Source organism: Melozone crissalis, unplaced genomic scaffold (genome assembly GCF_028551555.1).
Source record: "Melozone crissalis strain CALT ecotype California unplaced genomic scaffold, PUWL_Pcris_2 ptg000016l_1, whole genome shotgun sequence".
Classification (NCBI taxonomy): domain Eukaryota; kingdom Metazoa; phylum Chordata; class Aves; order Passeriformes; family Passerellidae; genus Melozone; species Melozone crissalis.
Genome location: NW_026535794.1, coordinates 57,908,104 through 57,920,913, shown reverse-complemented (window position 1 = coordinate 57,920,913; position 12,810 = coordinate 57,908,104). Strand labels below are relative to the sequence as shown.

At 38.3% G+C, this 12,810-nt stretch overlaps 1 protein-coding gene across 1 annotated transcript in view; it reads right to left on the bottom strand.

The window, feature by feature from the left end:
* NFX1 (nuclear transcription factor, X-box binding 1) overlaps window positions 1–12,810 on the bottom strand; it is a 99,025-nt gene that overhangs the window by 54,026 nt on the left and 32,189 nt on the right. Inside the window, exons 5-9 of the mRNA XM_054273333.1 lie at window positions 12,516–12,621; window positions 4,002–4,073; window positions 2,225–2,364; window positions 914–1,013; window positions 557–774 (exon numbers count right to left, since the gene is read on the bottom strand). Coding sequence (XP_054129308.1) covers window positions 557–774; window positions 914–1,013; window positions 2,225–2,364; window positions 4,002–4,073; window positions 12,516–12,621 — 636 coding nt within the window. The remainder of the gene's footprint in view (window positions 1–556; window positions 775–913; window positions 1,014–2,224; window positions 2,365–4,001; window positions 4,074–12,515; window positions 12,622–12,810) is intronic.

The window sequence follows — 12,810 nt, the reverse complement described above, 5'->3', positions numbered from 1 at the left end:
CAGGCTCTACAGTGGTTTTTACACTCATTTTGGTTAAAACTCAAAATCGCTAATAAAATATTAATTTATTGAAATTAAATATTTAAAGACCACTTTTTGTTTCGTTTTCAAAATATTGATATCAAAAGGGTTAATCTAAGAACAAAAACTGCATCTGTGTACTTTTAACAAAGAAACAGGCATGGCCCTGCTTCCAGAGCAAGGAAGATAAAGGGACTGGGGGAGTAAGTACATCTGGCTCAGGAATGCAAACACAGCCAAAATAAGACCATAAAAAGACTAAACTAGGAAGAGTTTTATAGTAACGAGCAATCATAATATGTATGAGATTTCTGCAAATTGCGAAGCACACGCATGTAATTTAAATATATAAGCAATGCGCTTGCAGAGAATCAGAATGCAGGACTCTAGGTGAACTTACCCTGCCTGCAGCTGGTACCGCAATAAAGAATGCCTACTTCTTAATGCTGTATTGGTGTTCAGGAGTTCTATTCACCTGACTTTCAGTGACACTATGAGACACTCGAAATACTCCGATACAGAAATTTCTAATTACCATAGCTACCACAAGAAAGAGGTTTGCCACATGTTTTTCCACATGATGGGATAGGATCTGTGCAAATTTTACGTTCAACACATCCTAGTTCCAGTAACTTGCTGAGAGGAGTCTGACCACAGGGACAACGATATACAACTTGTGGAAGTCGTGGACAGAGCTGGCAAGGCTGAGGATGGCATACTTGCTTACAGTTGTGCCTCCCACAATTTAATTTTCTGGAAAAAAGAATCATCAAAGAAACAAAATAGAAACAAGAAAAAAATTAAAAGGGGAATTATCTAAGAGTATCACAGTAAGTTATTTTGAATAGAATGACCTTCTTCTTTTTAAAAGCATAAGTCATAGTGATCTTACTTGCCACATATATTCTGACATGAGAAACTCCCAAAACCATCAGAGAATTCTTCCTTTGATCCACACAATACTTCTTTAAAGTTGCTTCCACAGTAACACACTGAAAGAAAGCAATATTCCACAGAAAATACAAGAGAATATCAATGACAGAACACCTCCAGCAAATATAAAAAGGTAAAAAGTGAAAAATTGTTACAGCAAATTTTCAGAAGGATAAAGAAGTTGCTCCTCTTTAGATTTATTTCATCAATGTAAGAGTTTTGTCCTACTGAAGTTGGAATTCCAGCACTATTTGTTTTGATAAAGTGGTACTATATGCACATAAAGTTTATTTATTAAAGCAGTATACAAAACAAGCTAATTAGTACCTTAAAAATGAGAAAATTAACTTAAATTTTTCTGTATAAACTGTTCTATAAAGTTATTTATATACTGGCATACATACCCAGTCAATTTAATTTCCATTCAAGTCTTGGTTTACAAAATTTTAACAGAAATCATGAGAAGCTTGTTGAAATGTACCCTCCTGTTGCCCTGGAATCCCTGGGTGGGCAAGGATAGGTTGGATTCAATCTGCACAGGGACCCTCAGTCAATGTCATTCAGCTCTAAATGCAAATGTATCATTGGCCAGAGAGCTGGATGGAGCTAAGACCTCAACAAATCACATGTGTAACTGGAGCGCCTATAAAACGAGCTGGAGAATAAACTCAAGGCTGTTTGTCACAAGAACTCTAGAGTGTGAGTCTCTGTCTCTGACCCACACCCCTCATTCACGTTACACTTTCCTATACCTTCTTCTATTTTTCTTTCATTTACCATCTAACTAATTCTTATCATTATAGTAAAAAATTCAGTAGGATCAGAGGATAATTCAGATAAAAAAGGATTAGTTAGTACAAGCCCTTACCTAAAGCACAGTCAGCATTGAGATAAGACCACATTACTCAAGTGTTTTATTCAGTTGGTCTTGAAAATCCCAAGAAAAGAGGTTTCCCTTACAGCTAGTTACAAGGAATTTAAGCTCATTGTCTCTCATCCTTCACACAAGCATAACCTGTCCCTGTCTTCTTAAATTAATGATTAGCTACTGAAAGGCCATTACTCAGCCCTCTCAAGATAAGGAAGTCCAGTAACACCAGCCAGTCCTAATAAGGCACATGCTCCAACAGCCTAATCATCATGGCAGGATTCCAGCAATAGATTTTGTTTGGTTTAGGAAAAACTGGCACCTGCCTTTTGGTACTGATCTTTTCCACACTCTTGTTCTTACTGTATAGGGCAGATATCTGTAAAGCATTTCAGTACTTACCTTGCTGTACTGTTAACTGGCAAGGTGAACATTTTCCTGAGTGGCACACTTGAGTACAGCTGTGCTTTCCACAGTTTAAAGTATTTCCACATACATTAGAACAACGAATTTTTGTTGATTGACCACAGCGAACTGAATGACTGTAGAGAAATGACAACATAGCATATCAGCTACATGACATCTATACAGTATTAAATGAAAAGGGAAAGGCATTTTCAGCAAAAAGTCAAAATCTTCAAAAGGCAGCATAATTTACCAATTAAAGTCTTTAGGAAATAACACCCCTAGTTTTCCTCTTGCTTCCCCTCTTTCACCTCACTAAAGTAAAACACCTATAAACGTAGTTAGTCTACAGAATTTTTCCTGAAGAAAATGGGGGAAAACAACCCAAGGTGACACTAAAATTTGAACAAATGCATGAACTCATGTTTGCACTGTCAGAAAAGCAGGTATTTCTAATACAGACATCTTTCTGAAGACTTAACCCTAAATCCATTGAACACAATGAAGATAGGGATATGGGCCTTAACAGTGAGTCAGATGACTATGAAAACAACTGAGTTTTTTATTAAATTGTCTAAAAATGTGACAAAATCAATTCTCCTATTTTTTCAACTCTGGATGGCTCATACAATGGCTGTAAAACATGTACTTGAAATAATAATTTTAAAACATCCTTAAGTTGGTGATGCCATGCCATACACCCTGGATGCTTATTATACAGTACCTATGAAATGCTATTTTGAAGCAGGTTTTAAGTATCAAATGTACTATTACAAAAATCAGCAATCTGATGAAATAATCTGACATCTGCAAAAAATCTGCCATCTTGAAAGGAAAAAAAAAACCAAACAAAAAGCCCTAAACAATAAAAGGAGGTAATATTACTATGGAAGATAAAATTCAGTCATCTAAAAGTAATCAATTTTTCTGCTGAAGACAAAGTGCTTTTATCTACAAATACTGCCACAGAAATTGCAGTACCTTCTTCTGAAAAATTAATATTGTGTAGTATTAGATTCAAACTCTGAGCAATATTTGCAAAAAACCAAAATATCTTTTTTTCAGAGCAAGAATCTAACACTGAAATTGGTTTATGGTTTTTTTGGTTCTGTAAACAAACTCAGGCAAACAATTTATTACACAGAATCAGTTCTACATAACGAGAAAAAGGGACTCTAAAGACTCAGGCCAACTGATTATGAGTGATCACACATAGTATAGGCAGCACCACATTGCTATGGGCAATGACACTATATGCATCAAACATGTAAGGAAAAGATAGCTTCCACGTGTGGAATACACTATAGACTTCTCTGTACAGTTTCTGAGAAAACCACATTATTTTTGAAATTATTATTTCTGAAATTAAGTAATTTAAATCTCGTTTCATTCAGATAGAAAAGACATGAACATTTTTTCTATTAAACTCTTGGAGTCTTCTAGCAAATAAAACTAATAAATACTAGTATACGAGATTTCAAAATCAAATCAACTTACAGACTGCTCAAACAATTCAGCTACATGTATCATCAACTGAAAAGTATTTTTTGTTATTTTTACTTTCTTTCTTGAAAAATTAAAAGTAACTGCATTTTTTCAAAATACGAAATTCTCCAAATCATTTTACCCACAAATTCAAGTCACAGCTCAGATTAAACTTTGTACATCAGATTTTTAATAAACTATAAGAAAAAAAAATTAGTATATAGAGTTTTAAACTGTTCTTATGTTTTTAATAACTAAAATTATGTCTGCATAGTAGAAGCATTCTTACCTTGTTTGTCCACATTCACATGTTTTTGTCACAAAGGCTGGGCACGAAGGGCACGGTCCTGGGTGGCACAGACTTAGAAGTAAGTAAAAAAAGCGAATTTAACTTGAGCTTTATTATGCTCGCAGAGACACAATCCACCATGACCTAACACCAGGGCATTATCAAAACATTATACAGGACTCCTACACTCCCTCCTGCAGGGTGTGAAAGCAGTCTTAACACAAGAAAAAAAAAATTGATTATGACAATTGCATCAGTCTCAAAGACCGCTAATGTTGAAAGAAAAACTGTATTCCTGCCGCTGTCAAATCAACAGTACTACTAACAAATCAATTCTGCTACTGACACATTTGATATATTTGATTTTCACCAGCAAACATGCATCAACTCAACTGTGTTCATCATTGATAACACCCAAAACAATCATCTTATGTCCAAAGCATTAACATAATTATTTCCTTGGTGATCTTAAATACAACAGAGATAAAAACTTCTCTAATAATTTCATCTTTTGAGCTGATGGTTTTATCTTTGAACTCAGCGCTTCTAGTGCCACCAGTAAGAGGTGTTCCTCCTCTTCCTGTAAGGTAACACATGGGAGACATAGTAAGTCTGCCTCAGTTTTCTTCTTACTGTCAAGGGCAATTTCCTGCAGGTGTCATCAATTCCAGTCCTTTACATATCAGACCTTACCTCCTACTTCAAGAAAAACTAGATGTTCCCTATCTGCATGTAAGACCTTAGTTGGGCACAGACAAACCCAGGTTTGTGAAATTATACTTAACTATCTGGTCTGCACTCTTCCTTAGCCAACTCCCAGTTCCCTTCATCTGCAAAAACAGCAGCTCTCATTTGGAGCAATTATTACTAGCCGGAACTGACCAGCACAGAAATCTTAGCCAAAAGAAAAAACTCAGAAATATCAGAAAACTTCAAAAACACAGACTACCCTGTTACATGGTAACTACTGAATTCCTCAAGGACAGTTAACTATAAAAGTACTAATTAGTACACCAGTTACTACAGTCATATGCAATATAGTTGAGTCATGCCTCCAGCTCGTCAACAGTGGTCTGGCTTCCTTTCTTCCTCTACCACTCCCAGCTGACAATAAGGCCTAACCTATCATTCAACCGATGCCAGCTGTAACACTAAAGCCAAGCAATTGCACAATAAGCCAATTAAAAACAATGAGAAATCCCCCATCACATAAAGCAAATCCAAAAAACAAACCACCAAAACCACCATAACCCTCCGTCTTTTGATAAATCAGTTTTATGACACAGTGAAGAGTTGAACAAGCACCACAGCAGGCACAAGGAAAGGGAAAAAAAAAGAAAAACTGGATGTATACACAGTAAAGCAGGAAGAAAGCAAAACCATTGAATTAATTAAAATTGTACTGTGGTGCAGCGGTGCGGCGGTTTAGATGTCACTCGCCCAGGCTAGCTGGCCAGCAACCGCTAGCAGCATGGGGGGGCACTTGTCCCGACAGCTGGGCTTCGGGAGAGCGCCTCAAGCAGACACCCAGCGCTATGGCTGTAGGTGCTGCCATGTGCGGACGAGACCCGGAATCGCTGCGATGAACAGGAATAAAGAGCGCTCTCCGCTTGGGGCAAAGTCCGGCTTTAATGGTATCCAGGGAAGCCAACAAACGGAGAGAATTTGAGGGTTGATACTTGTGGTTATAAAGGGAGTGGGTGGTAGGGGTGGAACCAATACAGAGACCAATGGGAATCCAGGGGGGAGGGGGGTATGAGAGATTGCCACACATGGGAGCCCAATGGGTACAGCTTATAGGAGGGGTCCTGGTCCCTGAGCCAATCACTCCAAGCCCTGGAGAGAAGCTTCTGGAGAAAGGGAGTGAGCAGGGAGTGACTGGCAGGGCCCTGGGGAGGAATAGGGGAAAGGATACATTAAGTTGTCAGGGTAACCGGGGACGAGTACAACTGGATACATTGGGTGCCATGGGGACCAGAGAGACTGGCATTTAACTGGGAGAGGAGGGAGAACCTGGGCAGAACCATTACAACTTGGGGGAAACAGAACATTCCAACTTTAAACAAAGGGAGAACAAATCAAGCAAGGGGAGAGTAAAACAAACACAACACAACACTGTGGAACTTCAGACAATGAGAATTAACATGCATTCTGCAACATACAAGAAAACCTCTTGTAAAAGGACTGCACTGTATATTGCACTGTCTTGACTTCAATTCTCACAGACCCACGTAGGATTCTGAAGGCTGGATGCCAACTTAAGAACTAAGAATCAGATTAAAGTAAATATGAATTCAAAATATTAGAATCTAGGTTGTAACTTGGAAAAGTGAGAAGGCACATCATCTTCGGAAGTCTTGTCATGTTAAGTTTTTTACCTGGTGTATTATTTCTCTCAACACTCTCATATAAAAGCAATGCTAAGATTTCTTCCATAACCCACTCCTGGCACACTTTCTGATAATACTGTATCACACAACAGCAATTTACATTGATCACAAACATTTTAAAGTTGTAAGTACCAGTATTAATAGATCGCAGTCTTACAGCAAGATTCCTTTTGTTAGAACAGTATCAGACAATTTTCAGACATCTGAAAGTTTGGACAATGTATGTTTCTGAAACAGTTTTCTGACCTTTTGTTAATAAGAACAGAAAAATTCTAGTAACGCAAAAACTAATGCTTTGAAATCAAACTACTGACTTTTGAAATAAGTATTCCTTATGCATCCCTACAGATACACATGCAAAAGTCTCTGGTACAATTTAGTTTAGACAGAAGCTACAGTATGACTACAACTCTAGGACACACTTGATCCATACAATATCAATTAAGATTGAAATTCAGATTTCATTATTTCATTCAGCATAGAGACATGCACAAGAAGTGCAGAAAATGCTCCTTAGATGATAAAAATGGGTGATACCTTTAGAGGTTTAGTCCTGGTTGGATTAAGCAAAAAACTAAGTTAAATGACTTGACAATGTTGCAAACTGAACTCAAAAAGGTTGAAGACTTCAGTATTAACTTCTGTTTGGTGAATGCAGAGGTTTTTTTAACTGAACCTTCATTATCTACCATTACCATGGAGGATTATTTTGCAATTTACTGCTGCTGCTCTAGAGAACTGGCATACAGGAAAAGTTGTGATGATAGATACATCTAGACAGAGGAAAAATTAAACTTCCATATTCCTGACAGTGAAAGTATTACATACTATAACAGAACAAAAATGGGACTTCTGCTGTAGAGAAGATTACAGCAGCAAAGAAGTATGAAAGAAGTCCAGTGACTAAAATTTAAATTAACAGAGAGATGTGGGAAATGGATTTGTAGAGTTCTCAGGGCCTGACAGAAGGCCCACACAGTATGCATCTGTATGCAAACTTTGAGAGAAGAAATGTTGACTTAGAAATGCCATGGAAATAGGACAGATATTGTTGAGAGAGAAATGGAGTTAGAAGAAAAAGTTTCAATGGATGGCCTGGCAAGTAAGACTAGATACTTTGGAGAAATACAACTATGAAAGATGCCTTGTACTAGGACTCATGAGAGGTAGTTTTAGATGATTGGCTTTAAAGCACCTACAGCATGGTGCAGCAAAAATCTGATAGGCCAAGAAACACAGTGTATTGTAATTAGGAAATAGCTGGCTTCTGAATGTGATGACGTGAATTATGACATCTATATTGTCTCACCCTTCTCATGAGACTGAAAATGGAATAAAAGTTTTTAAAACACCTCTCAGTTGCCCGATCTCTGGATCAGAAAAAGGGTATTGTCTGACAGAGTGAAACTTCATTAACTGCCTTTGTAAGACCTTTTTAAAATGCTCTCAAGGCCTTGCATAGTTTCAGCTGGCAGGGAGAACTTCAGAGCCTTAAAAGAAGTTTTGCTTTGTTAAAAAGTTTATTATCAGGAACATTTTATTGAAGGTTAAGCTAGATGTTTCTGTGATGTAGAACCTAACACTGTAAAATAAATGTCAGTGTTTTTAAACTAAAAATGTGAAGAGAACTCACCTTGAGAAGTGTTATGCATGCCATAGCACAACACTAGCAAAAGGTTGGCAAAGCATTCCCCTTTCCAACAGCTGTTTACAGGTTCCTCAGCTCTGCCAAATAACCGTGTATATAAATGGTTACCAATAAATCTGAGTAAATATAAGATTTATTGCTAAACCAGTTGATGTGCTCAGGCCTGAGCAGTAGGCCTAAGCCAGAGTTGACTTACTAGATGGATCCCAAGCACTGTGTGACTACTGACACCATCAGTATTATTTAGCTAAAAAGAGATGACCAAGAGCTTATACCCACTGTTTAACACCAAACCCCTGCTTTAAAAACTTTCACATAACCTTCTGTAGTTACCAGCAAGAAATGTATCATTTTAAGAAATTTTCCCAGCTAACATGAATAGAGGCTTGCTTGTAGGGTATTTTAGGGGAAAACCCTCCCAGCCAAGGCCTGGGCTCTGGCCAAGCCCTGGCCCTGGCTGGTCAGAAAGCACACCACCAGATTCAGGTGTTCCTGTGCTAAAAATACATTCAAGTCACATTTGACTTGCTGATTTGGACCTATAAAAGCTGGACCCACTTTCAGGGCAAATTTGCAGGCCTCACCTACGGGTGGACTCACCATGTAGGATTTTCCTAATTGCTGGGAAGGGTTCTTCAGGTCCTCACTGTGAAACAGAGCTTCCCAGCAACTACAGACTCTGGGTGACGGTGAAGTATTTAGGCAATTGATGACAGATCTAACTTTCTCAATCACTATCCTTTCTCTCACAAAGTAATGACTAGGTACACTACCTTGCTTATTTTTGCTTGTTGCTAGAGCAAAGTACATGTTTTACTGAATGTATAATTTTACTTTTGTATTATCTTAATATTCATTGTAAAATAAGAAGACGATTCTTTCCATTGGTGTCTGTGTCCTTTAAATCGCTCCTGTCAATTGGCAGTGTAAATCCCCTTAACTTATTTTCACCAAAATGGGGTGTGGTGTTGAAAAGCAAAAACAAAACAGCTTTTAGGATATTTGCAAACAGAATGACAGTTCTGGTTCAAACATTATCACCTTATGGGAACCTCTGGGAGGAGGGGAAAATGGCACACAGCAAATCCACAATGGAAAGAAATAAATGCTTGCAAGAAGTTCTGAGATCATCTAAACTTAAGCAAGAATCATGAAATAGAGCACTCTCTTGAGAAAAATCTCTGCCCAGACATACATCATGATCCAGACTTATCGTTTGCATTCAAATACTAAAGCCCTGCATCTCTAACTCCACCACTGATACAGCAAGAGGGAACAAAGATCCTGCTTGCTTTTTGATACAGCAGTTGATGGTGGCCTGTGTCCTCACAGACACCAAAGATTCCCATATGGGAGAAAGAAGTGTCCAAAATATGATGAACATCCAGAACTGGTAACGCTGATGTTGAAAGTACATTCCTCTCTAGCTCACCATCCTAAGTTCAAGAGTGTCAAGAACATAGATTATCTACATGCCTACTGCTGCCTTACCTCCAGGACTGGATAATCTCATAATGGTTTTATTCATGTAAAACAAAGTTGAATAACAACATTTTTAAATATGCTACAACTGGTCACAAATTGGGACACAATTTTCACAGCTTTTATGCAGATCAGACATTTGGAGACTAAAAATTTGTAGCACCCCAATGTCACAGTATTGTCACTACTCTTCAGAAGACTTTCTAGAAGAGAATGCCAAAGACTGAATCTCTGTAGACTAGGACAGGAAAGAAGAGAAGACATCTGCTTCCAAGCCCTACAAGAAAAGTTTGTCAGGCAAGAAATTGCAGTCACAGAGTTCTCAAAGTGGTTGAGAAGTCTGCTTATTTCTGACTGGGCAAAAGATATGTCCATGAACATATGCGTCTCCTGAGACGGACGCGTGCCACTGGTCTCCAAGAGAATCAGTGTTTCTTCAGGGTATCAGCTACCTCAAGTGTAGTCTGAAAGCTGAAAGTAAATTAAGAAAACAGCCATGACACTTACATGAAATAAAACATAAATACATGCATAAATACATAATGTATAAATATAAATTAAGTCTAATATCAAAAAGATGTCTAATCAACATTTCCAGGTATGGGAAACAAATATTAAAGAATTATTCTGACATTCAATAAAATGTTGAAATATATTTGAAGCAGAAAACATTAAATACAAAGTTCAGAGTAAAGTTCTGAGCTTTAGCAAATCTTGGAAAAAGTGTCGAGCAACAATCTGTTGGAATGGCTGAAGTTTCCGACCAAGAGCAGAAAACTGCTTCTATCAAAAATTTCCAAAACCAGAAATATGAACAGATGTTAAGGACCAACTTCCATGGAAACTGAAGCTAGATACAATAGGAACAACATATAATTTATGTTTCTGACAAGCAAGCATATTTATACATTAAAAAAGAACATATTAAAAAATCTCACTTAAAACATCCAAAGTTGAAAACAGAGATGCCCTCTTGTAGTGGTCTGGATCTGTTAATTTAAGATTTTCCTAATTTTAAAATTTCCCAACCAATGTGTTGATGAGTGTGGTGGGCTTCAGTGCTGGCTAATTACTGGTGCACTCATTTCCTACTGTGAGATAGGATTAGGAGAAAGGTAAAGTAGGTTCAAAACCTTTAAAAGGGTATAAAGAAAATTTTATTAAAAGTAATTAAAAGAAAACAAAGTAGTAAGAATCAGAACAAACCCTTCAGAACTCTTCTTCTTCCCCCACAACCTTTTCTTTCCCACTGATAATGTAAAGAAAGAAAGCCTAGAATTTCTGTTAGTTTACCACCTCTAAAATAGTCTTTCTTTAGTTCACTTAGGGAGAGAAGTCCCTCTCGTTAAGGTTATGAAGACTTCTTCACAAGAGGAAAAAAACAGTTCTCTCATGGCTCTCCATTTCATCGCAAATAAGAGATGCCCATGGAATCCTGTTATCGTGAAGTCCTTCCCATTTCCACAAGTCTTCCTACAGCTTGTCAATAGGCCACGTTGACTTATGGGTATTGTTTTAAAGATGAGTTGTTCAAAGGTAAAAATTCTCACTATTTATCTCTAACAACATCTTCATCCCTGGGAACAGAGATCTTCTCTTTCTTCTCCTGAGGGGACAGGACTACTTTCTCTTTCTCTGCTCAAACTCCTCATGGGATTACAGCTACTTTAACATCTGCTTATTTTGGCACTGAGGTCTTTACTTGGTATCTATAATGTGAACCCTTTCATCTCCCCATAGTTTCCTGTGTTATTAGGAAAAAGAGGGTTTTTTCCATAGCTTAAAAGAGAATTTGAGCTGTAAGATCAAGGCATCTTCCCCTCCCTCCCATCTGGGACTTAAATCTTCCTCACCAACTATGATGTTCTCATGTTGCTCTTTTACATGCTTGCATCTTGTTCCTTTCTCTCACTCGAGGGGGGATTAAAGCATTGAAAGGGTGAACATCCCACCTGGAGCCCAGCTGGCATCGGGCCGGGCGCTAAAGAAGGCAGGAGTCGTAATTAGGCGGAATTGTAATTAGGGAAGCAGCTTGGCTCGGATCAAATCGAATCAGCCAGGCTAGAATCCAGCAGCAGCACACTGGGGGTGGGGGGTGGCTTCTCGTTCCCCCTGCCTGATGGTTGAGGGCAGCTTCCACAGGAGTAAAATCCCAGCACCAGCCTGGGGCTGCTTCTGGGGCCCGGCTGGGCTCTTGGCGATGGGGTGGGGGAGAGAGGGTGTAGTAGGCAATCAGATGTTAGCAAGGCCGGCTCCATCCAGCCCCGCGGTACTGCCCTCTCCCTGCTCAGCAGCCGATGTTGAGGGCTGGCAGGTGGCCCAGGGAAGGGGGCTCAACCCCGCAGCAGGGCCGGCCGGCCCCATAGCAGGGGCCGCCCAGCCCTGTTTCCTCTCTCCTGACCAGAAGGGAAAGAAAAAATTCCTGGGTTCCTTCCGTCTTTAATGTGTCTTCACAGAACCCTGTCCAGTTTCTTAGTGGTTCAACACACTGTCAGTTACACGAAAAGCTTTTGCCTCACTTCCCAAAATTTTCCTCCCATTCCAAACCATGACACTTCCTTTGCCTCTCTTCACTGAATTATACTAATAAAATGTTAGCAGAACCAATCTGAGTTACATATACTGATTAAAATTTCCATGAGGGATTCTGGTTAAACTATCTGATGGTCTCAACAAATAAAAAAATACAAAAGCCCTTTTATCCTCAACAGTTTGAAAGCCAAAAAAAGAAGAAAAATAAACAAAGGAAAGAAGTGGTCTTTCAGTTTAAACAAGTAGCACTAATCCCAAATGAAGATATTCAAACACTTTTACTTTGGACATACCAACACAAAAGCATTTCAGCCTTTTCATTTCTTTCAGGCTTCAGCTGAACTATAAACCTCTGTAGGTTCTAAATCTCTAAGCATATCCTGGAATAAAAAATAAGCAAATATAGTCTTCAGAAATTTTCTCTAAATAATTTCAGTGTTTATATAATAAACATTTACTTACATGTTGCAAAGATGTGGACAGTCCAAACACTGCCTCTTCTTTCCACAAAGTTCCCCACAGCTATGTGGGATTTCATTTCTATTCCATTCAGGATTATGCACCTTACCTAAACCATGTCAAAGACAAGAAGGTGTTTATTGCTTTGAATACCAGACAGCATTTGTGAAAAATATCATACCAAAGAGAAAAAGCAGTACTTTAAATACTGGCAAGCAGTCTTCTTTGACAAAAAAATTACACAAATGTTTATGTTATTCTGTACTGATACATACTCAGCTTTTTTAAAAGAATGTGC